Source organism: Amblyomma americanum, chromosome 4 (assembly GCF_052857255.1).
Source record: "Amblyomma americanum isolate KBUSLIRL-KWMA chromosome 4, ASM5285725v1, whole genome shotgun sequence".
NCBI lineage: Eukaryota > Metazoa > Arthropoda > Arachnida > Ixodida > Ixodidae > Amblyomma > Amblyomma americanum.
In genome coordinates, this window is record NC_135500.1 from 179,991,784 (window position 1) to 180,018,508 (window position 26,725).

Consider the following 26,725-nt stretch of genomic DNA (forward strand, 5'->3'; position numbering starts at 1 on the left):
AATGTTTAATATATCCGAGGTTAACAAACTAAAGCTCGTGATATCCGAAAAGGAATACTGAGGTTCATAATATCCGAGGCTAAAAAAAAGAAAGGCGTTCTTTCCGAGCTGACACACTAAGGTTCGTTATATCCGAGAAAGTTCATGTAGGTAGTATACCCAATTCGTCTGTAGCCCGACGGGCACGTTAGCACCTGCAGTGGCCCAGTGGCCGAGCGCCATAACCACTGAGCCACCGCGGCGGCCCACCGCGGCGGAAGGGGGGAACGCGGCCGCCACTGCCGGGATCAGTCCTCAACAATATTTTATTGATCCCATCCCTATGGTACTCAATAAATATTTTGCTCACATATTGTTTATAATCAGGCACTAGCAAATCTTTTATAGCCGCTATTACACCATCTCCTAATTTACGCTTTCGAACAATGCATTTGTGACTATAAAATGTCTAAGGTATTCTTGATGAATATACTGAGCTTCTCTTTTGTGAGAAAGAAATAATGCAGCTCCATTTAATAAATATTTAGCTTCAAATTCTGACGTGCGTTCGCAATCGGACACAACATGACCAAGTCTGTCTTTTTCACTGTTATGTTTCGAATACTTCGTCCCTGCCATGATTTAAGATGTCAAGCTTTTGCTTTGAGCGTACGGCAAGAGCATATTTTTGATCCATATGAAGTTTTCACAACATGTGACGTGCCGAGCTACAAAAAAATTTCCCATAATGCCAAAAGCGGCAACAAATTGGACGACAACGGGGTTATGTTCGGGACATTCCTTTACGCAGAATCGATTCTCTTCGCCTACTGACACTATGGATAGTTTGAAATCATCATACACTATTTCGTCGATAATCTGATATTAATAGGAAAAGAACACTGCTGCAAATGCTTCGCCTGAGAATGCCAAGTCAGAAAGAGATGGAGATGAGGAAGAATAAGATTTAGTTCCTGGCGGTTGGCTTGCCTGAACACTACTCCTGCACAAAGCAAAAGCCGAATGCTCAGATGATTGCTGGTACAGGTTGTGTTCCTCATGTGGTGTAATCCATTTTTCAAAGGAGTGGAATGTAGCAAAATATTTGTTTACAATTCGTCACCCACATTCTTACATGCTTGTGATATATTTACCTGCTGCTGTCTGTAACTTAGATATCAGCTTCCTTCTAGCGGGTCACACGTTGATTGAACACAGATTAAATAAAACTTTTTTTTTTTCATCCAAATGTTCTCGTCTGGTTGTCTGTAAACCGGTGGAAAACTTATATCAATGAATGACAGAACCATCCCTATTAGGCACATTTCTGGTGCCGGTGAATCTTTATCCATGGTCCTCTCGCTGGCACTGATAACATAGCGCGTGAGCCCATCTTCATTGCTCCCTGAAAAAAAAAGGACACAGTTAAAGAAGCAATTTTTTTTCGACACCGACAAAACACGCTGTGTATATAACTTCCTGCAGTGAACATTCATCCTTCCCTGATGAAGTCAGACCAAATGACGCATTCGTGCCCGCTTAGCCTCCAATGTTTCGAGGAAGCCTGTGTCGCCTGTGTAACCTTTTTTTATTGCGTTAGCGCTATGACGTCCACTCCAGCCAAGACCTGCTGCATGAAGCCGATTTGGCCTTCGACCTTTGCGAACGCCGAAGGGGGAGAGGAAGAGGAGTACAGCTGCGGCGAAGAGGCGCCAATCAGAAGCGCGTGCCGTATGTGACGTGCCAGGCGGCACAGCCAATGAGAGAGCGCTCGTCCCACATGTGGCGCCCCAGGCTGCTCTGGCGCAGTTGCCGCGCTGGAGATAGAGGGGAATCGCGCCTCGCTTCGCATTCGCAGGCAGGCGTGTTTGAACACTTTCTGCCATGGCTCTGCTTCTCAGGTTAGCATGGAGGCTAAACCGGGCCGTCCGGATTATCTGATGAACATTATGGTCGGGCTCAACGGTGATACTCTCGGCAGCCGGCGACCAGGCAGAAGCTACGCTAAAGTGCCAGCGCATGTCAAACCATGTCTGGTCTTACCAGAGTATCTGTCAGTCAGAGCTGTTTATGAAACAATTCCTGCCACAGTGCTGCGCGTCGGTAAACGGCGTTAAGGAAGCACGGCAGGTGCTGAGAGAAAAGTACTCGCATGCCTCCACGCACGCTCTCCTAGCAAATGTCACGTGGTGAAAATACGTAATGCGAAGCCACAAGAATCTAAACAGCATGCATATGCAAGAAAATTTTTGCTGAGTTTAGCGCATTGCGCGACATAGGGTAAATGTCAGTCTTGTAAGGAACTATGGCACGATTGATTGGCATGCAGGCATGTTTCTTGGCTGTCGCATGCAAAATAGTGAAGCCAATCAGCAAAGCTTATGCCACTGGAATGAGGAGAGACTTTAATGAATACAAGAAAGGTCTGCTTGGTTGTTAGATTAGCGTGCTAACTGGTTTAAGAGACGAAGGAAGGGGTCCACAGCCTTTCAAGTTACACTAACAGTTTTGAGGGCTATAATACAGTGCGTAGATGGTGTTCAAAGGAGCAAATTTATGGTGAAATATTTTTGTGGCCTTCCCTGGCAGGCAGGGATCAGGGTCCCCTTGTTTGAGTTATAGCCAAGGGCTGACAGCCCATTTAATTGCTCACGAATTTAAACGTAGAGCGTTCGTTCTAAAGAAAGCTCTTTTTTGCGCAAGGCACTAGAGACAGCTGCTATTAACCTGCGGCTTATCGTGAGCTTCCCGAAATGACCTCTATCGGTCGCACTGACGTGCCCGTGTATCCGTTTTTTTTTTTTAATGGAAGTGGCATCCCGGTGTGCAACCCAGGCTACTGGCACTTACCAGTTGAGATGGACCAAGCTCCAAGCGATATTTCTGCAGCAATCTCGCCACTGTGTATTTCGCCTGGAGCACTGCGATTCTTTGGCCGACGCAGTTTCGTGGGCCAACGCCGAAAGGCACGAATGCCATCTTCTTTATGCTGGCTTCGTTCTCGGGAGCGAATCTGCAAAATAAACCGGTTTTACAGAATTCCTAAAAGTACACTAAGGACAGCTCTGTCGAATTTTTGTCCTCAGTAAAAGTCAACTCCCTGGCTGTTTCAAGGTATATCAACATTCGTGTGGCATCAAAATACGCATTTATGGCTCAGAACCAAAATTGGAATTAGCCGGGTGAGTTGGTGCATTACATAAAATTAACGCCGTTACAGGCGTGACACAGAACAAGACACACAGAAGCGCTGGTGTGCATCTTCTTTTGCTATGTCTCGTCATAATGCGCAAAGTATATAAAAGAGCACTTGGTAACCGAATCAACGCAGGAATAGAAAGACTGCTACACATTGACGTTCACAATACTGTAGACGAAATTTTTGATGGCTTCTTCTCGATATCGCAATAGATACGGCTATCAGGAAGCAGGATAAGAAGGTGCATGCTCGATAGACTAGGGCCTCTATGCATTTTATCTACGGAGGACAGAGAGGACTTAGAAGACCAGCTTAGAATCAAGATCGAGGTGCAGCCTATTCCGAGAAATATGCATCCTGTATTTCATAAGAAAAGAAGAAAGGCTAGGGCGCACGCCATCAGGAGAACATGGGGCGGGATGGAAGAGGCAATTTACGTGGACTCAGCAGGACCGGTAATAATACGCAAACCTATACCAAGCTATACACAGATATACCAAGAATCAATAACGCAACTGAGGATTGGGAAGAGGCGCTGTCCAGCTCACATTCGAAAGACTAAGTTTCACTGTTGAACCGGGCAACAGGTCACTGATGTGGCTCGAAGTGGTGACAGCAGGCATTGATTACTATTGTGGGTGTTTGTGTACGTGGCGGTGTAGTTGTGCTAGGTCACAGATCCGTGCCAAAACTTCTGCAGTTATTAACATTCCTTAATTTTTTGTTACTCCGTCCGGCTCTCTTAATCTCATCTCCCATTAGCGCACGCAGAGTACGTGAAGTGTAAACAGTTCATTTTACTGTGTATAGGCGTCGTGATAGTCTGCTAACCTCAGAGTTCTGACCCTTTTAGACAGCTGGTTTGCAATAATTGTGCCCTATGGAGAGTTTCTTAACTGTTGTGTTCTGAGAGCTCTGCTCTGGAGACCCATCAGTGCACATATCTATTGTGGTTAAGTCACACTTGAGCAACATTGCCTTTAGGCAGCAGAACACTGCAATTGTTGGTTACATCAAACTAATATAAAGCCCTAATGCTGATATTGCTCTAAACGTCTGTTGCTCACCTGTCGGGGTTAAACTCCAAGGGGTTAGGCCAATAACGTGGGTCTCTTTGGATCTGGAACTGCGGCACCATGAAGCATGTTCCGGCCTCGAATTTCAGACCTTTGTACTCGAAGTCTTCCTTGGCTTGTCGAGTCACGAACCTAAGGCACGTCAAGAGATGAGCCAAGCTCGGACTCAAGCAAAGCTTCAAAAAGCTCTCAACGAAAATAACGTGCTCTTCGGGGAGAAAAAAGGAGCCGCCACACTGCAAAAGCTCGGAAAGCTATCTACAGGATGTTGCCGCAACAGCTGTGTCGCGCCGATCTGTGGTCATGAGCCTGCGTCTACGCGACACTGCTCACGTTAGCTTTAGTTTAAAAAAGGCTGCTGCGAAACTAGCCGTGGTTTTAGAAATATAAGCCTTCGTAGTAATCTGCACGGTGTACGCAGTCCTTGATTCAGTAATAGATAATCTGATATGACGGTCCCCTGTCCGTTTGCGAAGCTCGAAATACGGCATAAACAAAAGACTGACGATTTAGCATTGTTAAGACAAATGCGAGTTAGGTGCGCTAGCACTTCGGTTTTCACTTTGGTTTCGATGCTCGAAATCATTGCGCATGGTTGGAAATTGATGAAGACGACGACATGCAAAGCACAGCGTGAGAAACTTTTTGTAAACACGCGAGATGTTAGGCTGCGGCGATGGCGTAGTCTACAAATACCTTGTTGGAAAAAAAAAGTCGCTATGGCGTACTGGCTTGAGGCAGCGGCCGGTGAAGCTGGCCTGTTCGCTGCGCCGCAGGTTCGACACCCACTCGCGGGCACTGAACTGTTTAATTTTAGTTTATTTTATTTCAGGTCAAATTTAGCCAGAGAAAAAACGCCGAAATGGTGAGGGGGGGGGGGGTCCTTAGTGATTGCGCACTAGAAAACTCACAGTCAGCTAATTTAAACGGCCAAACAACCAAAACCTCCGTATTACTACATATGATGACTTATTTAATAATATCCAGTGGTAAGGCAGTTAGTGGTTTATTGCTAGCTTAGCAGTGTTCTGCTTAATTAGCACAGCAGAAGTAACTGTAGGTTCCTCTCGTCTCGCTTACTCAAGTCTGTATTAACCAACCGAATTTTACACCTGCTCTTACACAATTCTCGACCAGCTCAGAAAGAGCAACCTGATTGTTGACAGTTTACGATTACCTTTTAAGGACAAATCGACTTAAGTACAAAACTTAATAGCTACAATGGGAGTGCGTTGTGCAACTCTGAATTATTCTCTTGCAAGAAACTGATGATGCCGAAAGACATCATTTGCATATTGCAATGTTGAGGACTAGCCATTCGAAAGGCTGATTATGGCGTGGGAAATGCGACGCAAAAATAACCGTCCTGGAGCCGTATGCTATAAGCTGTGCATTATCCGTTGTCCATTTCGCGTCCATTTAGACCTCTGTCAGTGGCCACTGACAGAGGACACTGGCAGTGGTCGCAGCCAATGGAAGCCAGCTGTCAGGTCCGGTCGCCTGCTGCTGACAGAACATTGCGATGCGCCTCGGCGTTGGCTGCATATTGAATCCAGTTTCAGTCAATGGTAAGTTCTGGTCGCCAGAACAAAATGGCCAGAGCATTTGCCAGAGACGCTTGAAAGCCGCAGGTACGTCCTAGTGACAATCGACAGAGTAGAACGGACGCAAAATGAAAAGGGAAAATGAAGAGCGTTTAAAATACTTCCCCTGTTCTCTCCTTCCTTGAACCGTCGTTTCGAGCGCTTGTAAGTATTGTTTGCCAAGTAATCAGTTTTCACACCCCTCACGTCGGGGTGAAACTCATACCCAGAAATCCTGGACCAGCGCATTTTTCAAAGGGAAGTTGCTTATGAACGCAATCTTTTCATATGCAGTAAGTTTCCGCTATAATAAGTGGTCTATCCATAGATCTCCCCTCGGAAGGCGTTCATGTTTTGTATTAATGTTTTTGCTGTCGTCAAAATATTCCTCATTCGTTTTCTGTTGCAGTCTTGTGAGCGATGAACAATTAAAGGAATGATTTTGCTAAGCATCGAAAAAATGAATCATTATCGCCAATATTTCCAATACAGTACATTAAAATATTCCGCAGTTGCCTCATTGTAAAATTCATCCCCAAGGATCCTGTATGGGCAGTTTCCATAGGGCGACCATCATACCACCTTGTATGCCTCTTTTGGCGGCCTTTTATTGTTATGAGTAGAATCGCTCAACCAAACTCACGTGATTCCAGGAGGGTAAAGCCGATATGTCTCGTTCATGACTTGCTCCAAGTAACTGAGCTTCTTTACTACCGTCTCGTAATCCAATTTTCCCTAGGCGAAAGGTTAAGAAAGAAGATTCTCGTCAAAAATGTTTAAAACCTTTCATTCTCCAATTTACTAAAAATATACGCGAAAAATACCTCTTGTTTTCTTCAGATATCTATATTTTAGCAACGTGTAAATAAGTATTCATTTAAGCGCACGGCAATTACGTGTTGCTCAAAAACTTCATTCTTGCATCATGCAATACTGTGCAGTGCCCCAACCTTTTCAAAAGTTCTTTTAGAGTATCAAGTAAGGCCAAGTATGTCTAAAGCAAGAAAACTGAGGTAGGCTATAAATTCAATATATTCAAAGAAGTGACCATGCGTCTTTATCTAGTTTATTTGCTTAAGTGGTTTCAACCACGCGGCTCGCACGGCATCCAGCATTGCTCTAACGGCAGCACAACTTTGCAGGTAGTGCAAGGGAAAAAAAAGATGTCGTCGGATGCTGTGTGTGAGCATGTATTAGCCGATAATCCTCAGGTGATATAAGAATATATTAGTTGCTTTTCTGCTCTTAGTTATTCTTATTTCAAAAAACAGCACAATTTTCGTTCAGCATTCCAAGACGGAGAACGTTATGTACGTTTAATATTTTCCTATTCGTATTCCAAATCGGAAAAATTGGGGTAGGCACGGCTGTGCCTCAATGTCTAGGTCTTCTTTGGTCAAAACAACAGCTGTAATAGTTTATCACGGTTAGAAAGCAACGGTCTTGCTATAGCTGTCGCACACCTCCTTTGAAGCGCGTTAGATTCTTGCACACCTTGGTTGCCTGTGGCTTTGCAGCGCAGAAGGGCATCGACCAAACAAAGTTTGACGTTTTAGACCTTCAGGAATCAGGGGCAGCGGGTGATGCCTAATGGCCGTATAAATTGTACCGTTCATACGCCGTCTAGAGATTTTCAAGGGCGAGACTCAGTCGAATAACATTCCTTCACCCTGTCAAGAATCTTTTAACACATTCCAAAAACACACTAAAGATTGTCTAGTAACATTTTTACAAGTCTTTACGGCGCCATTAGATAAGGGTGCACACAGGGACACTCGTCAACATATTTCATTAAATTAAAATGGAGTGAAGTCCTTATCAAACTTGTGAATTTATAACTGACCCACAGTGTTGATTTATTTATTGTGAGTGCATTTTTCTGCGCGAATTTTTAGCACCTTCGCAAGCTTTCAGTGGTACAAGAAACAAAAAGGCACATTATTGAACACAGTTTTAAACATCTGTAATGTATACTGCTTACATTATGCATCTGTAAGCATCGCCTCATATTACGAAAAGCTTACAAGCAAAACCCAGCCTCTTCACTTACATCTTTGGAGGCGCAATTCTCAATTTCTTGCCGCACCTTTTCTTGGACATCCGGGTACTTGGCAAGAGTGAAGGATAGGTAACTGAGTGAGGTCGCTACTGTTTCATACCTGCATTAAAATAAAAACGAACGTCTTGCTCATCAAATTTCTTTTCTGCAGCTGGCATTTATTAACAATAAGAAAGAATTCCTTGTTTCAGACATCCTCATGCCACCGTGCTCAAGCATAATCCATAGTTCTATGCTTTTTATGGTGAATTTTGGCTCTTCATTCACATCTGCCAATCAAAAAGTGTAGTATGTTCCACACTCATGCAGACTGTGACTTTGCTTAAGCCTTTTCACCTTGCGGTTTTTTTGTCACTCCCATGCTACCCATAACAGGGGGGAAGGAATGAGGGGATATAAAGGAGAGGGAGAAAACTTCTTTCATCTTCCGGTTAGCCTCCCCGCCTTTCCTCCCCCTCTTCCTCCTTCCACACTCATGCTGCATGATTCTCATTGAATGCATGCATTGGTACTGCATTGATGCTGATACATGCACACATATCATGTTACCGGTAAAGGCTTGACCGTTCTCGAAAGAAGAGAGTGCGAGTAACTGAACTTTTCTGTTATACTAAGATGCAAAGTGACATAGCGGACAATAGAAGCGCATTTCATTTTACTCTCTGAGTGTATATGTGTAAAGTGCAAATCTATTTAGTCTTTGCTTTCCTTACCCAGCAATAAACAGTGTAGCCGCACTGGTTATGACTTCTTCAGTGGTAAGGGCTCTTGATCTCACGGTACCTACAATAAGAAAGGAAAAAAAGTTCAATACTAAGACGTCAGAAAATCAAGAGGTCGCACAAAAATAGCCAAGATGTTTTGCTCCTGCCAATAAAGAATATCCTCCTCAGACCTGGAGTATAAATTTTTTTACCAGGTTTTCCTTCCAAATGCATAAGATACGATCATTTGGGTAACAAAGTGGGGTTTAAATAACTTTTGTGTGTGTCGCAATTCTGCGCGTAGAATGGGCATGTGCCGCATTCTTGGGCAAAAATTTTCAATATTTGAGCACTGTAAGGTACTGTTATGGATATATTGAAGGTAATGGTCCTTTCTTCCGATGTTTTGCAAAATCTTCCTTTTCTAGCGTTTCTATCAATCGCATCGAGCGGCTAAGACTGCCATAGCAAACCAATGGGGAACACTTTTTACGATATCAAAATCGTTAATAGCAAAAAATTCAATACTGCCGAGGGCAGATGTACGAATACTTTGATTATTATGGCGATATATTACAATATATGAAAAAAATTGCGTTCATAAACCTTTTGTCGTTCAAAAATGGCTTGGTCCAGAATTGTTGGCCATGAAATTCTCTATGTAGACAAGATAATAAAGTACTTAAACTACAACGAAAGTTAGAGCTTTTCCCTCGAAGGCGTACTTATGTGTTTTTTTTATGGTACATGGTATGTTATTCCCAAAGCGACACATTGGTCGTGAGGGATGCCGCAATGGACAGATCCAGATTTATTTCGACCACCTTGGGTTCGTTAACGTGCCTTGACATAGGAGTGTGCAAGGGGGTCTTCCTTTTAACCTCCATCGAAAGCGGTCATCGCTGCCGCGATGATTGCACTGTACCGAATGCTAATAAGTGCTTAAAGGGACACAGAAGAGAAATACTGACTCAGGCTAGACCGGAAGGTTAGCGTCACGTGATTACAAATGCGTCATTTTTACAAAAAAGAAGCTTTGAAGAGCTAGAAATGTTCCTGAAACTTAAGTACGCGTGGCGCCACAACTCGTGGATTCGTACAACTGTGGCTGTGACTGCGCATTTTTCCGTAATGGTATTTCGCCGTCAATGGGCAATTACCGTTGAAATATGAGGAAAGGTACGCGGTGAGCGTAGCCAGAAATTCCAAGAGTCGAATGATTAATACAGCACACAACAGGCGAGAGAGAGAAAGGCTATATATAGACTGGAAAACAAGCGCAGAAACTTTCACCTCGCATTGTGCACTCGGGCTCCATGTGGACGCGTTGTGTGTAGAAAATTGGGAACCGCAAGCTCTCAACGGCATTCGCACTCTACTGTGCTTGCTAGGGTGCCGGTGAAGTGATTTTGTTCTCAATTTAGCCGTCGAATCGGTTACTTTGTGTAGACGGCGGTCGTTCTCAAATTGCAAAATGCCTTTTATTTATATTAAGCGCTCATGCAGACACGAGCACGTGTACACGTTGTCAGCGTGTGAAGCGCGATGCGAGATCCCGGTCTTCTACGTTTTCTGCGCTGTGGAAAAGAAGATATGTTTTATTAAATGCTGAATGCATCTGAGAAGTACAGCATGCAAGCCCAATCCCCTCTCATATCATTCAATAAAGAAAAACACTTCCCAGCGCGTGTCATTATGCGTGCGTACGTGAGCGTCAGGCACCAAAAGCCAAATTTTAATGCGATTCCTTCAAGTGCTCGTTCTCTGTACCATGCATGTGCAATATGCGGCTAAACTGGTATTAACTGTACACGCACTTCCTCGAGAAGTATGTTCAACGAGCTGAAGTGTGTTCGTCGAGATTTTCCGTACATTCCTTGTCCTATAGTTGTGCTGAACTAACCTTGGTTGTTTACATCTTTAGCCCACAGGAAGCAATTCATGGACGTAGAAATTGCAACGACCACATCCGAGACAATCACAGGGTCGTACTGTAATCATACCGCCATCTTGAAGCGTGCACGCACTCCCACCCACCTTTTCGAGAGCTGATGAAGTGGAGGAAAACGATATCGCTCTGACGATACTGAATAAACAGCACAGCACGGCTTGTAAAAAAGAAGCTGAGAACGAGATTTTTATTGTGATAAACCTTCTTACATGGCTGCCGCAGCTGCGATTCCGTTGTCGAATATATTGGAATAAGTTTCTATCCCTAGGTATGAAAATATGCACGCATTTAGTTGGCCTCATTAACTCATTTTTAGTTAACGACTATGTGAGCAAGAGCTGCCCTAATTATTTGTTATATCTGCAAGCATGCATATTTTACTTTAAAATTATAATGTTTCGTAAGTTTTGGCATTTAATCTTACTGCGAGGTTATTCCTACATATAGTGACAGGACTCATGCGCACCGTTTTCTCCTTTCGCTGCCGAAGCCTCTATTTCGCTGTCGATGTATTCGGCGTCCAGCAGGTTTTGCAGAATATCAGGTCTCCGAAGCTACGGATTGCAACAAAAAATGTCATGTAAAAATTTTGAACACACAACACTAAATTCAATCTCAGAAGTTTCTGCGGTGCAGCGGAAACTACGCGCGCGAGGAAACTCTTTAAAGGTGTATTAAAGAGAAATCTGAATTCGTCTTTTTACCGCAGGAACTCTATCTGCACGTTCCGGGCATTCTTAGAAACTTCGAATTATTGCCTGTGCGGTCAATTTACGTAATTTAAAGCGGATTAAACGTCTCACCTTCCGCCTTTTTTTGAACTGAACGTGGTAGATAGGCAGAGTCAACCAACGCGTGGTGTGCCTTCAACCAGTTCAGTAGCGACTCCGCATTCGCTTTTAATTTGTTTTTTAGGTTTCAGTGAATAAACAGTTTCAGTCACAGACAATATAGCCTCAAATTAGACTCACGGAAAGACAAATACACCTGGACTCTTTTATTTACGTATCACTCCGCCGATGGCAGAGCGGCAAGCCGCCGCGGTACTGGCTGACGCGTTGGTTGACTCCTCCTACCAACCGCGTCGAGTTAAAAAAAAAAAGGTGGGAGCCGGGACATTCAATTCGATTTAATTAGGACAGTCGGCCCCACAGGACAATAATTCGAAGTTTCTAAGAATGTCCGGAACGTGTAGATAGTGTTCCTGCGGTAAAAAGACGAGTTCAGATTCCTCTTTAGTGCACCATTAAGGTCAATGTGAGTGGTTCATGAGCGGGTGAGAACGGCACAGTTGTAGAAGACTTCGCTTCGGGCTCGCACTTTCCACTTCGCCGAAAAAAAGTTATAATGTAGAGTTAAAAATGAGATGTAAAACTTTAGAATTCAATAAACAGCGGTACGAATAATTTCTCACATTCTTCGCAGTCGGTGCACGGCGACAATTCTGAATTTAGAAGTTCTACATGCATCTAAGGTTTCTGTACGCGTTCTAGGCGCTTCGTTGCCGAAAAAGCGCGCCATTGGAGTCTGTTAGGCTGTCTTCAATGCAGCGAGACAGTCAGGTTAATGATGCAGTACAGAGAGTGTAGCCAAACATTACTAGGTGGTCAAACTGCTTCCAGACTCCATTCTCTATATGTATATCGCAGCAGTGCACCGTGAAACACAATAAAAAAATGACGACAGACGCTCAGGCGTTCTTATGAGGTGAACTCCGCACGCAGAATGCACATTTAGGACGGTGCTTTTACTATTGATACTTTGCCCTGAGTGGTCCTCGTGACTGGTGCTTTAGAGTTTTTTAATGTTCTTTGTGCACAAAAAATTGGCCGCAATAAGAAAAAATATGGGGAAAAAATCCGAGATGGATACGATGGGAGGCTTTTTATTACCCTCCCTTTGCTGTTAAGAAAAAAACACATTGATAAACATACAACACAGAAAAGGGGGAAAGAGTGAAAAAGGGGGAGGTTCTCTTTTTCGGCCGCTTTCTGTTAGGCTTTAGTTTGCAATTTTCCTGTGGATGTGTTGCTTTCTTTCAAATTGTGACGCCGCCTCACCTTGGTTTTTAAGTTAAGTTGAGCTTACAAGCTCGTATAGTTCGGTGTGTGTGTCCTTGTTTTCCTTTCCCTGTCCGCATTCACGGCTTTTCCGCCTGCTACGCCTATCCAGTTAGCCTTCCCAAGCATTAGGTGAATTTAAATCTGAATTTAAATGTCCCTTTTCTTCAACCTCTCTATTCCAAACATGCCCTATTCTTAGCTAGAAGGAATAGGAACGTGCTGTTCACGCATGTTTGTTTACAATCAATTATTTTCTTAGCTTCGATCACTTCCCGCGTCATTTGAATCCAGTTTCAGCCGATTATCGTGGTTCTTTGATGAAAAGGCTCACACTTTCAGGCCTGGAAATTGACGACGAGGTTCGCACCCCGTTATTGTTTTAAGTTTTTCCTATCCTTGAGCAGTGCGTCCGGTCATTACATGAAAGGCTTCATGAATAAAATTCAGTTGTCAGTTCGGGCCAGTCTGTTTCGTCCTATTTGTGTGTATCTAGTAGCGCTTGTTTTAAACCGTGCTAGCCAATTCGCCCAAGAAGCCACTATTCTGAACAGTTTATGCCTGACCTATGCCTAAGAAAGGCACACACACACACACACACGGAATCCTGGGTTCAAAGTAGTGTTCACCGTATCAGATATGCTTCATCTTTAGTTTGGCTTTCTGCCAGCTTAATGAAGGCTGAGATGAAAATATGAGCGCTTACCGAAGGGTCCTTTTTCCTGATTTCAATTATTTTTGCTGTTTGCGCTGTCACTGTGTCAAAGACGAAGTCTCCGACAAGGAGTGAAAGACGGCAGACAAGCTTCATGATTGGACCCAAGCTTGTGGTGCTCTCTATAGACAAATAATACAAACACGAATAGATTTAGGGCGATGCTTGTTATTAAAACAAAAACAAAAAACTGACCACTTGTCAGTGTGATTGTTTTCAGTATACATCGCCCTGCTAATTGCAGCTTCCCGACGAGGGAAGCACACTAAGTACAGGTGCCGGGCATCTAAGCTTTCGCAGGTTGCATTTCTTCCCATGATTCGCTAACTTCATTCCCAGACCCGCCGTGGTGGCTGAGTGGTTGGGGCGCTCGGCTACTGAGACGAGATCCCAGGTGTGAACCCGGTCGCGGCGGCCGCGTTTCGATGAAGGCGAAACGCAAAGGCGCACGTGTGCTGTGCGATGTCAGTTCACGTTAATGATCACCAGGTGGTCGAAATTACTCCAGCGCCCTCCACTACGGCGCCTCATTCTCTCTTTCTTCGTTCACTCCCACCTTCCTGTCTTTCCTTCCGTCGAGGTCTGGGTGTCCAGCAGTATGTGTGAGACAATTACTGCGCCATTTACAATACCAGTTTTCTAACACCAATTTACTCTGACGCGACAGCTCTCGAAATGCCACGATTTTTTATAGTGCTTGCTCACAGCAACCCACGTGGTACAATGAAGCCGTCAACAACCATTGTGACCTCTAGTTCAACCCACTCGCCCATTAACCTGCTTTTTCTAGCTCAGAAATATTTTTTACTCCTCGTATGAAAATAATTACGGCCATTTTATCAGTACTCTGAGCCATCCACTGCAGTAAAGGGCGCGGAAATGTTTGAAAACGCACAGAGCCGGACATTGGTGATGCGATTCACGAAGAAGTTTTTGTTCACTTTTGACAGCACTGTTTTCAGCAGTATGTGAGACAAATACTGCGCCATTTATAAAACCACTTTTCAAACACCAATTTACCCTGATATAATAATAATAATAATAATAATAATAATAATAATAATAATAATAATAATAATAATAATAATAATAATAATAATAATAATAATAATAATAATAATAATAATAATAATAATAATAATAATTGGTTCTTGGGGAAAGAAAATGGCGCAGTATCTGTCTCATATATCGTTGGACACCTGAACCACGCAGTAAGGGAAGGGATAAAGGAGGGAGTGAAAGAAGAAAGGAAGAAAGAGGTGCCATAATGGAGGGCTTCGGAATCATTTCGACCGCCTGGGGATCTTTAACGTGCACTGACATCGCACAGCACACGGGCGGCTTAGCGTTTTGCCTCCATAAAAACGCACCGAGCAGGACATTGGTGATGCGATTCACGAACAAGTTTTTGTTCACTTTTGACAGCGCTGTTTGAAGAGCGACAGGAAACACATTTCGCGATTTTACCGTGTGCGGACGCTGACGTTTTTATTGACGTTTTAAACCACAAGCCTGGCAATTTGCGTACATCTTGCAAACACAGTCAGAATCCTGTCGCGTTGGTCCAACAGCTGCAGAAAGAAGCTTTGAGCCTCTGCAGAGCATCGCTTGTACTTACTAAAAGGCTGCGCAAAAACAAGTATGTTATGAGTATTGAGCAAGCATGGGTTCCTCATGTCAAACTCTGCGAACATTTTGCGTAAGCTTGTTGCAAAAGAATCGAAATTTCTCTGCCTGGCTGCCAGCTCATGGCCTTGCTCGCTGTCAACATTCGCTGGGTTCGGCCGCATATCTAAAATCTCCTCTTAGTTTGCATAGCTAATTTGCGGCGTGCTTTCGTTTGCTCGTATGCACTGTACTGGTATTATTTTTTTGCCAGAGATTGCTAAGCAATTTATCCCTGTGTACTGCATCTCAGTATGCTAACTTTCTCGGTAGCTACGGTATGCTACAGTATGCTAACTTTAAGCAGGCAGTAATTGATAAGTCGATGCGTTACGCCTATCTCATCCGCAAGCACTTTTAAGGGTTTTGTGTATTGTATGAATAATTAATCTAACTATTTATTCTTATTTATATATTCTTTTAACTTGATATTGTTAAGGGTCCCGTTATGCGGAAAAGCCAGTGTCGATTTCGGCGGCAGGGGCAGAGTGAGTGATAAATCCCCAGAGAAGCAGGTGGCCCATCTGCCACTCAAATCAAGGGACCTTGGGACGTCATCACAACCTGCGCGCCGTGGCAAGTCGCAACATTGGCCGCAAGCAGTGATTGTTCACGAGGGGTTGCTCGGGAACAGCAACCTGGGACCCACATGCCTAACCGGTGGTTGTGCTTGAAACAATCACCTCCAGGGCGACCCGAAAGACGCGGCTTCGATGCCGGCCGCGACGCTCGAATTTCGACGGAGGCGAAATTCTAGATGCCCTTGTACAGTGCGATGTCAGTGCACGTTTAAGAAGCCCTGGTGGTCGAAATTTCCGGCGCTCTTCACTGCGGCGTCCCTCACATCCTGATTCGTTTTGGGACCAAACCCAACCTCCTAGGGTAGTGGTGCATCCCTAAACCGCTGCACGACTGCGCTAGGACTGATGAGGACTACCAGCGATCTATGAATGTAAAGTAGAGAATGATCAAGTCTGCATATATGGGCATTAACCCCCTTACGCTATCGCTTCATACCCTTAAGGCGGAGCTTAACTGTCCCCTCCAGTTTTTGTTGTTACTATTATCACCAGTACGTCGACTGAAAAGCCAAGGGAAATCAAAAAGGAAGTTTTCTTTTAACCCACTACTCAATCCAACCTTTATTTTGTCTGTCTTTTATGCGTACTGATTTGGCACAACATTTCCCTGAGTTCAGGGAAGATGATCGATCGTATTCAATTACGAATCAGCTGGCGTTTCTAGCTGCGAAGTGACCTTTTAGAGTGCGCCACGTTATGAATAGTTTATTAACCGCCACTTTTTCCGCGCAATACTGTACATTACGTGTGCAAAACAACTAAATAGTGGCCACTTAATAAATTTGTACACCTAACATTTGTTGAGCTGTACGTTCTCGACACGCTTGCTGCTGGACGGCATATTTTCACTATACCCAACGCGGCCCGTAAAAACCGGCTAAGGCATTTGTTGCCGTCCTGATTATTGCTATTATATGCCAACACAAAAGTCTTGCTTACGTGCGATCATGTGAAAAGGCCCGGTCATCAGTTTGCAACAGGTTGTCCGGGTCATGTCAAAGAGCGGATGTTCGGGTTGCCCCTGGAAGCGCTCGTCGATGCCGAAGCAGCCGCGTGCTACGAAGTCCATGGAGAGCTGCTCGTATTTGCGCATCATCTGAACTTCCTCACCGGTGTCGGCGCACTTCTCTAGAGATTTCATCAGGAAGTTGACGTCCTCTTCGAAATACGGCATCATCTAAGCATCCACAATCGGCAATATAGGACATTAAAGTCGCCACCCACTTCATTTTTAGTGCGCTTGCACTTATAGTGGCCATTCCCCGCATTTAGCCCTTGTAGGTTTGTCTGTTTGTCTGAAGCCGGTTTTGTGGCGGGCTGCTCACCTGCCCACCAGGGGGTGGGCAACCTGCCCAGGTACATATAGTATACACCTAGCAACCTGTCCACCGTGTCAGGTGGAAGGTGGTTTAATGGTGAGAATCTGCTCTGGAAGTGCAACCTGAGTCGCAACCGAGCCCAAGCAACCCATGTACCACCGATGGTAGCACCTTCTATAGAAGGGCAGTGGCGCATCGCTTGACCGCTGCACCACTGCGCCAGGAGCGGTAGGAAGACTCCATGGGACCTATGAATGGAGAGAATGACCAGTTCCCCATCTATGGACATTGACCCATTATCGCAATTCGAACAACTGCCATCCGTGAACACTGGATCTGAACACCAGAACCGAATGGAAAACCGAACTGCTAGCGGACTTAATTCGCATTTTGCCTAACTACGCAAATCAACCATTTTTTTTGCTCAAGCTAGATGCATATGAATTCGTTTAGCCACGCTCGTTAAAGATCACATTCAGTTACTTGCATTTTAAATTATACTTCACGTTAAGCTTGAAAAGCCGGCGCAACACTAAATGGAGTAGTTGCACGAACACAACTAGTAGACAGCAGTGCTTCAGAGCACTCACTGTCAAATGGTATCACTAAACATCAGGTAATTAATACTTGTCTACTGATGAGTTCTTTGTCTTTATTGCTAGATTTGTTTTTTTTTTCAGCGCCATGTATCAACTGAGGCCAATAATATAGCATTTTCAAGGAGCTTACATCGTAAACAAGTATTAATTTTCCACCGTATAGAGATTACAGCCGCTAGTGCTCGCAAGCCTTTGTGTCCTTGTTCCGTTCATGTCTCTGCGCAGCGTGCGCACTGTTTGCAGTGCTGCTCGAGGCCTTCAAGCTTCAAATGTTACTCCAACTAGCTTGCGTACAGCCATCATTAGACGTGACGGATGGGGGCGCTGACCTCGCAGAATTTTTGCAGAGGGCCCGAGAAATATGCTTTATTGCAGTCGGCGTCCACATCTGCATCCGCATCGGCCGCACTCACAACGGTGGTCCCATACGTCCGCACAGATGCCTTGAGCAATGTGCACGGAAAGGTCGTTTAAAGGAGAGCGGACTTCAACCCACCAATCCCGTTTTAAAGACAAAGCTGCTCCTTCCTGATTTTGGTTCATTCATCTCTCGGTTGGGATGATGAATGCATTTCTCATCTGCAGCAAATCATCAGATGCTTCGAGGGCCACATTCATCGTCGTGAGCGGGTTGGTATAGCACTTTCCTCAAATCCATTGAAACATCTTTGTAAGCGGAAGCTTGCATCACCCCCTTCCCTACAGAGTTTAACCGTAAAAGTTTCTCACCTGTTTCAGTTTTGTTGCACTAAAACCATAGGCGACAGAGTTTCGAATGCTTTTCCACACCGAGCCTCTCGCGTGTATGATAGACTTGCCGAGATATGGATGCATCTGATCAGTCATCATCGTTAGCTGAAAATAGGATAAATTTCTCGTTACTTAAAGAGAAAAGAAACATGCTGCCATTTGTGTGTTATCAGCAATGTTCACAACTGATGATACACTTATATACGACGGACAATAAATAGGTTCGAAGTTATGCAACTTTGCCCATCTTGCATGAGAGGGGTGGCGACGAAAACTATTAGCTGCGTTCAAACCGCTGTGTAATCAAATCCCAGGTTTGTTTGCCTAAACTAATTCTCAAATGGTTCGTTTTGATCAGCTAAGTTCAGCGAACCAATTAACTAAAAAATTGTTTTGAGCAGAAAACCTATTAGCACTGAACAGCATGGTTTAATGTCGCTAATTATTTTTCCTTCCTGGTTACTGCCATCAAGACACTAGCCTCGTAAATCCAGCGGAAAAGATTACATTTCTACAAGTTCCGGTGCTCCTCTTTGTGTCTCCTTCCCACCTTCCATTCTCATCGGACGGCAGTTATGAAGCAATATTCTCTAACGTTTGTTTTCGCCATTATAGTATTGTCAGGAAAAGCTAGCTTATTTCGCAGCTAACTCTTTTTGTATTCTTCCTTTTTGCTTCATTGTTACTGGTGGCTTATTTTCAGGTATTACAGCCAGTGGCATCAGAGGCCGGACTTTCCTTGCCAGCGCATAACAGCCAGCACTCACAAGTGGCAAAATGGCAGCCATTCGGCAGAATAAATTTTAAGCAATACGGCCGCAGATCGCGTTATTATATCTTTTATAACGGTAATACTTACGCCACGGTTCATGAAGTTCTGAAATTTTCGCACGTAAACGAGCTCTATCAGCCCCAATTCTTGGGTTACGACGAACGGAACATCTCCATTGAAGAAACTGCGCACAAACAGAAAGCACGGTCAGCAGCAACCTGAAACACAGAATATTTTAAGCAAGCTCGGCAAACGTATGTCTTCCATTTGTTTTGCTAGACTGATCTTTGTACCGCTAGAGCAAAGGATTTAGAGACGCCCCCAAAACTCACCCAAAAATGTCGCCATACTTTTTTATCCACCCGCCGATCGCCTCGTACAGGTGCTGTAGAAAACAGAATAAGTGTTAAAGCATACCCTTTGGGATAATGGTGCCGGAAGAAAGGGTGCGCTTAGTTGCATAAAAACATAGCCGCATGATTTTTTGACCAGGTTACTAGGGTTTATTCTTGCTCTGTGGATATTGAAATTCTCCTTGTGTTTCTAGAATCATTAATTTATTCTAAATTCCTGCTTGCTATTATTCGTATCTGAAACCAAATGCTTTGCTCAAATACGTGAAAACAAAAATTCGGTAGGAACATTTAAGACTGCTTGCGTGTGATAATACAGATGATGGATGCACGCAAAGCATTAGACGAACCACGTACGTGCGAGAAACACAAGGACTGGTGCAACCCGTGTACGAGGTTCGCTTAATGCTTTGCGCACATCGATCATCTGTATTATCACCGTGCACCAACTAGGCCCAACAGAAGTGTTTTTTGAAATGCTTGTGTGTGGGAATGCGAAAGCATTGCTGTCCTTGGTGCATTGTTTACGTGTAATGTTTGTACGTCCACTAAAGTTTTCCGCGAGTTTATGTTGTTTCGCGTATGACACCACCCGGAACGCTGCACAACGAACGGTTTCATCCCAGTTCTGATAAAAAAAAAAGTCTCGAAAGGCATACATTTGAAGCTAGATATGTCGTCGGTTCGAACCGCTTTCGCAAGCTGGCCTCCAGTTTGACTAGCACATGTCAGCTATATCCAACGAGAAATCCTATGACACCACCCGTAGATCATCAACGGCCTGACTAGGCCCATTGCAGGGCAAAGGCCTCTCCCATGTCTCTCCAATTAACCCGGTCTTTTGCCAGTTGCGGCTACCGTATCCCCGCAAACTTCTTAATCTCATTTGCCCTCCTAACTTTCTGCAGCCCCTGCTACGCTTGCCTTCTCTTGGAATCCAGTCCGTTACATTTAAGGCGATAGCCTTTAATGGCTCATACTCGTGTCCATTCGTTACATTTTAGGCCACGTGACCTTATGATCACGTGACATCACAAGGTTACATGACATGACAGCGCAGTGCGTTGTTATGTCACGTGACCTAGGTCCGCGTGACCTTGTGGTGTCACGTGATCTCTCTGCCACGCTCGCGCCAGCTGCTCTCCTCTGTCGTGAAAGGAATTCAAGCGCGGCAAATTCAAGTCGGTGCAATGAGTCGCAAACGGCTTTCGCCTTCCCGCAGTTAAGAGATATCTAAGTGCCTTCAAATAATTTTAAGGACCAGCGGTTATCTTGCCTTTGCATTACATGCCCTGCCCGAGCCCATATCTTCCTCTTGATTTCGACTGGGCTCTCATTAACCCTCACGCACCCTGCCCGCTTCCGGTTTCTTCACGTTGCACCTATCATTTTCCTTTAAATGGCTCGCTGCGTTGTCCTTAACTTAAGCTGAACCCTTTTCGTTAGCCTCAACGTTTCTGCCCCGTAGGTGAGTACCGGTAAGATACAGCTGTTGTAGACTTCTCTCTTGAGGGATATTGGTCAGCTGCCATTCATGATCCGAAAGTAAGTGCCAGATGCGCTCCATCCCACCCTCCACCTCGCCGCACGACAAACGGTTGCGCCACAGGTTTGGCACGAATGTCGGGAAAACTGGAGCCACATAAGGTAGGGCAGTGTGCGGGTATATACGTGTAGACGAATGGCATACATAAGGTTGTCTGAAGTGGCGGTAACTGGCTTGTTATGTGCGTCATACGGCCGCTTGATGACTTCGCTGTATTTTTCTTACCACCGCTGAAATTTTTGTACAATCTGCGAGTGCACACACACACGCGCATACACACGGCGCCGGCAATTCTCGTAATGGGACTAGCAATGCTTTCCCATTAATAACTCATTTACTACGCAATGCGTTTTTCGGTCTCCGGGTTGATGAGCCTGCAGTTTTGCTTTCTGACTGTTTAGTTTGAGATGGAAAAGAAGGCTAAATAAATAAGAGACGGGTTACAACAGATCTCGTTTGTGCTCTGACCGAGGAATGGTACTCCATGAGGTTCCCCCATATCAGGTTCGGCTTCGGGCCAGGAATGCCGAGCCTCTTGAAGTATGAAAAATGTCGCCAGCGCCATCTGTAACACAATGAGGGGGGGGGGGGGGGGTGGACGCTCTGGTAAAGCTCACTAGGCAGTGGCTCAATAAAACTTGAAGAGCTCTCTAGGGCCTTTAACTTGAACAGACTTTTGTAGATGCGACGTTGTAGTCGTACTCTTCTTATCGGCTGCACTGGGTGCCTGTTGCCAATATCAGAAAGATTCCACGCTGCAAATCGCAGGAGGGGCATTACGCTGTGCAGCTAAGTGCAAGCTGCGGAAATTTTGATTCACCCAGACCAAGATAATAAAGGGTGATGTACAATTCTGCTCCAGAAGAGGGCTTAGTTGGGATGGTTGGTGCATGTTGATGGTAACCGACTGAACAGCGCTAACGACAGGACGCAGAACTCGGACACAAGCGCTGACTAGCAACCAAAATATTCCTTGTGACAGGGAAGTCAGCAATATAAAGAAACCATGGCAAGCAAAACACAAAGCATCCAACATGTCGGGGAAAGTCCACAATCCGGTACTATCAAAAGCTGTCACTGACTAAGATAGGCAAGCTCTTGCGGAATCAACGCCAACGACAGCTGGCTAATACATGTGTCACCGTAGTTATGCATGCTTCGTGCCTCGCAGATGAGCTCATGAGGTCTGGTACTTATATTTGCCGATGACGATGGTCTTGTTAAGAAATGCTTCGCACTCTTCGCAGTCCGTACAATGTATAACCGTGTTGTTTTTGCGTGACTGGTTTTCTGTATCTTTCGCGTGCTCGCGTAGACGGCCATTAATACAGCGGCCTGTCGCACCGGCCACATGGCAAAGGTATCTTGCAAACAGCGTCGCAGCAGCAGTTAACAACCTTTTTCTGGTGCTTTTTTTTCACAGGCTTTCATCCTTTTTTCGTGGTTGAATCATTTGCACATCCCTCTTAGTTTGTTCCTGACGGAGAAAAGGAATCTCGTGCCAGCTTTGTCGACAATCTTCTTCAGATTGTGATTACATATGGGATGTATGCGGTATTTTTCTTACCTGATTGATCAGCGTTGGTGCACACATTGTTCAGAATTCTAATATATTTTATTATTTTTGCTATTTGTAACTGCCTGGAGCAGCGTCGCACTCTTGCTATGGCCAGGACTTGCAACTCCGTGAAGCGGCGAATCACTATTATAAGCAACCTGCAGAGGCCAGGCGACCAATTGTTCCAACGCGCACCTAAAAACTGCTGCCGTCAGCCGCTTGGGCCAAGACAAACACGAGACCATATTCTACATTCAAGAAAAAACATTTCACATCTGAGCTTATCAGCTTAGTGCAGTAATCAGCGAAAGCTGATGGGCAGGTCTCGAGTGGCAGGCCCATTTTCACGATCAACAGGTGACTGCCCGGTTGGGCGTCTCACAGGCCCGTTCTGGTGTCTATACGCTCACGAGCATACTCATTCTTTTATACAATAGCTCTACTGGATGCAAAATTCTTACTCATTCTTTTATACAATAGCTCTACTGGATGCAAAATTCTATCTCCGTGTCGGTGCGATCCTTGACATTGACTGTGCTTGATGAGCCACTTAGCAGAAGCCTTAAGTTAAACAAAAGATGTCCAACCATAATTGACCGTGCCCGACACGATGGCGACCTCAAAAATCGGTCCGGGTCATTTCTAATAATACTACCGAAATTTGACCTTGGACGATTTGGGAATGTTTTCCACTATATTAAGTGTAGCCAAGTTAGAATCCTATGGGTTACCATGTATGGCAAAGGCACACCGTGGTGGCTTGCCCTTTAACCCTTGGACTTTGACCTTAACATTTCACACTTCACCTTAAATGAGTTTCGTCAAGGTGGCGCCAGAGCCAGGTCACGTGACGTGACGTCCATTTATGTCGCGTATATAAACACCACGTAGCCGGGAGCAGATACCCCCGAGGCATCTTGTTTATTTATTTATTTATTTATTTATTTATTTATTTACACATACCTTACAGGCCTCAAAGAGGCATTGTGTAAGGCGGGGTGGGGGGGGGGGGGGGTCAAATACAGAAGTTTCTGTAAAATAGGTTAGAAATCACGAGCAATGTAAAAGTACAGCAAAACAGGCAAAAACAAGTTAGTTCAGATAATAAGATATCGAAATTCACAAAAAAATGACAAAGGTACAAGACAACTATGCGTCATGAAACAAAAGTAGGGGAACTGCATAAATAGTTATAAAAAAAGCAAAAGAAAACATTTCAGGCATACATGAGGATAGCTGCGCATTAACAGAATCTATGAGGCAATAGTCTCAAGTAGCTGAAAACATATTATGTGAAGCATGAGTATATAAATGATGTGCTAAGCGTTATCAACGAAGTGTTCAAGTAGATGTTCGCGAACGGTGTCATGATTACGCTGCAGGGCGATGCAATCCGGAAGATCGTTCCGGAGGCGGATGGCGCGCGGGAGTGACGAGAAGTCGGAAGCGTGTGTGCTGCCATAAATGCGGGCATAGCTGTAGTTATAATGTAATATATGTGATAAGTAGGAAGGAGTTGTAGATCTACTGGCGGTGAATCAGTCGCATCTACGTATTTATGAAAGAGAGATAAAACGGCAATATCACGACGAATTTTCAACGAATGGAACGAAAGTTCGATCTTTAGTTGGGTTACACTGGACTGGTAACTGTAATTTTGCAAAATGAAACGACAAGCTCTATTCTGGACAGCTTCCAACTTCTCAATTAGGTACGTACTTCTGTAGAGGTGACCGGATGGATGAAGCGTACTCCAGCTGCGGTCTGACAAAAGTCATGTAGGCTTGTTTACGCACGTGAGGTGTAGTACTTTGCGTGTTGCGGCGAAGGAATCCTAGTGACCGGGAAGCATTAGCTAAAATGGTGTTTATGTGTTCAGCCCAATAAAGGTTTGGTGAAAGATGGACGCCTAGATACTTATAGTGCGTTGTGTGAGCCAATGTATTGTTATTAATGTGGTAGGAAAAATGTGAATTGACTGGTTTTCTACTGAAAGAAATTATCTTACATTTATAAATGTTTAAAGTCATTAGTCACGTTTCACACCAGTCGTTAATGCAATCGAGATTCTTAAAACCAGCGTCGTCGCTTCGGCGGAAGGGGATTTGCGACGCGCGTCTCTTCTTTCAGTCTTTCCTCTCACGTCTCTTCCAATTCTCCTCTGTCTGCACGTGGCAGCGACTGTGGCTCAGCTCGATCCAATGGGCAGGCCCGTGCAATTTCCTTTGCAATCTTCCTTCAGTCACAACAACAACAACAACAACGCTTGCCTCATCAGCCATGGAAGAAGTGTCAGGACCGTCTGCCTAGCCGTGCCAGAGCTACCGCAAGGGGCTGCTAGGGACTGCGTCTGACGTCACAGGAATGCATTCGAACCTCAGCAAGGTTGTTTCTCAGTTAAATAAAAGGAAATTATTTTGAAACACAGGGAAATAGTTTCCCTTTTATCTTTGGATTTCGCATCCTCAGTCACAAATGTATTCAACCCTACTGGAGATGAGTTATAGGTACTTCCTGCTTTGCTCTGTTTCTCTCAGCAAGTCTTCAACCATACATAGCAACCCGTTAATGCAACCCTGTCCTTCAGTTATTCTAGACTAGGACTTAAGAGTGTATGTGAAACATGTTATCGTTTGACAAGAATTCTAACTGAAAATTTCAGCAAGTTATAAAATGCAGGAGAACATATCACACTTAGTGACAGGTTTAGCACAGTGACTCCATTCTTCCGTAATTTAAATATTATGGCGTCTTTTGCTGCCTGAGATTTTAAACTATCCTTTGCGGTAGTCAGGCATGCTAAATCATAACCTCCTGTGCTTATGCATCCATCCTGTTACACAACGAATCAATTTAACTGCCACTTTAACCTGCCGATTATTAATAACGTTTACGATAAAATAATCTTTATATATGCTGCTCTCAAAGCTTGGAACAAGTTTCTAGCAAACTTATAAACAGGTCGCATTTCTACCGTCGAACTAAAACATTCTACCGGCGTGACCAGTACGAGAAGCCATTATGAAGCAATGTTGCCCTATGTGCATTTCCTGCTCATCTTTTTTTTTTCATTGTATGCGTAACATCTGTATAATTGCTCTTGGAAAAAGTGTTTTTATAACTTTGTCTCGCTACTTTCTTTTCTGTGCCTATTGCATGAGCCTAAATCTAGCCGAGAAGGCTGAGGGCCCAGTTGATTCACGTGTGAGTTTTTCTGACTGTATGCAGCGAAATAAAATTGAATTTTAATTTGAAATCTCCACGATCTTGAATTTCTTTAGATGCAAGCAAATGCCTTCGCTTGGAAACAATCTCTGTATATAAGCCAAGCTCTTTTACGAACTCAAACAAAACAACGCAATGAATAAGTTCTAACGTGCTGACGGCGTATTTAAATGCTCAAATATTTTTTTTAACATCAAAGGCTGAATAAAACATTTATGAACTCTGCGCTTTCCAACCGCATTTGTTAATTTCTTTTGCAGCTTATTTGTCTAATTTGTTTTTGTTTTATGTGCATATGCTTTTAGAATGATGCTTTCTTTGTATGGCTGGTCATAATTTCATGTTGCTATTCAGCGAATGTTAGAATGTCGTTGGAAACTAATAATGTCTTTCGGGCAGGACAGTTAGCAAAAATTGGTATTAAAGGCGACATTCAGCGAGTGATATCCTAACTTAGGATTGCAACGCGCAAACTCCCAGTCATTTTGTGGCGCATAAGGCAACATCTGTTGAAGTATCGCAGAAACGTTCGTACCAGCTCAGTTTTTATTAATTTACCACTCTGTCGTTTGCCTCATCAATATATGTATTACCTCCTTATGATTTTCTAGTTTCTCATTTTTCCCTTCTTAGCTGTGCCTTACCACGTCCTTATCATGCCAATAAAACGAACTGAATAGAAACCCGCTGTCTGTTTAACCACTTTCCTTCTCCAATTACGGGGATAATTTTTTTCTTACGGAAAGCGCATGTGTGCACTTCTGCTTGTCACGGTCTTCTGTTGCTCTTTCCATTATCGGGCCTGTGATACATACTGCTCATTCAATGTTGACTCTGGGGATTCCCGAAGCTAGCACGCACTCATATTCATTTCTTTTAATCATGGCGGAACGCTAGAGAAGAAGTTAAAGATGTCGTGCTCCCAGACACACAAAAAATTCAATTTTAATACCGTTGAGAATGGATGCTTACGTGAACAACACCGCCAGGAGCAGAACGATGAGAAGCAGCAAAACCGCTGTGGCCGACAT

The 26,725-nt window shown here is 44.2% G+C and overlaps 1 protein-coding gene across 1 annotated transcript; it reads right to left on the reverse strand.

Moving 5' to 3' along the window:
* Positions 1 to 343: 343 nt before the first annotated feature.
* LOC144130476 (cytochrome P450 3A14-like) lies at positions 344 to 26,725 on the reverse strand. Its single transcript, XM_077664398.1, has 14 exons — positions 26,667 to 26,725; positions 21,380 to 21,476; positions 19,345 to 19,397; positions 19,100 to 19,196; positions 18,220 to 18,345; positions 16,512 to 16,749; positions 13,318 to 13,448; positions 11,018 to 11,105; positions 8,610 to 8,679; positions 7,888 to 7,996; positions 6,481 to 6,572; positions 4,246 to 4,386; positions 2,830 to 2,992; positions 344 to 1,384 (listed from the first exon to the last, which is right to left on the reverse strand). Exons 1-14 carry the CDS (start codon positions 26,723 to 26,725, stop codon positions 1,295 to 1,297), a joined length of 1,554 nt encoding a protein of 517 aa, XP_077520524.1. The 3' UTR covers positions 344 to 1,294.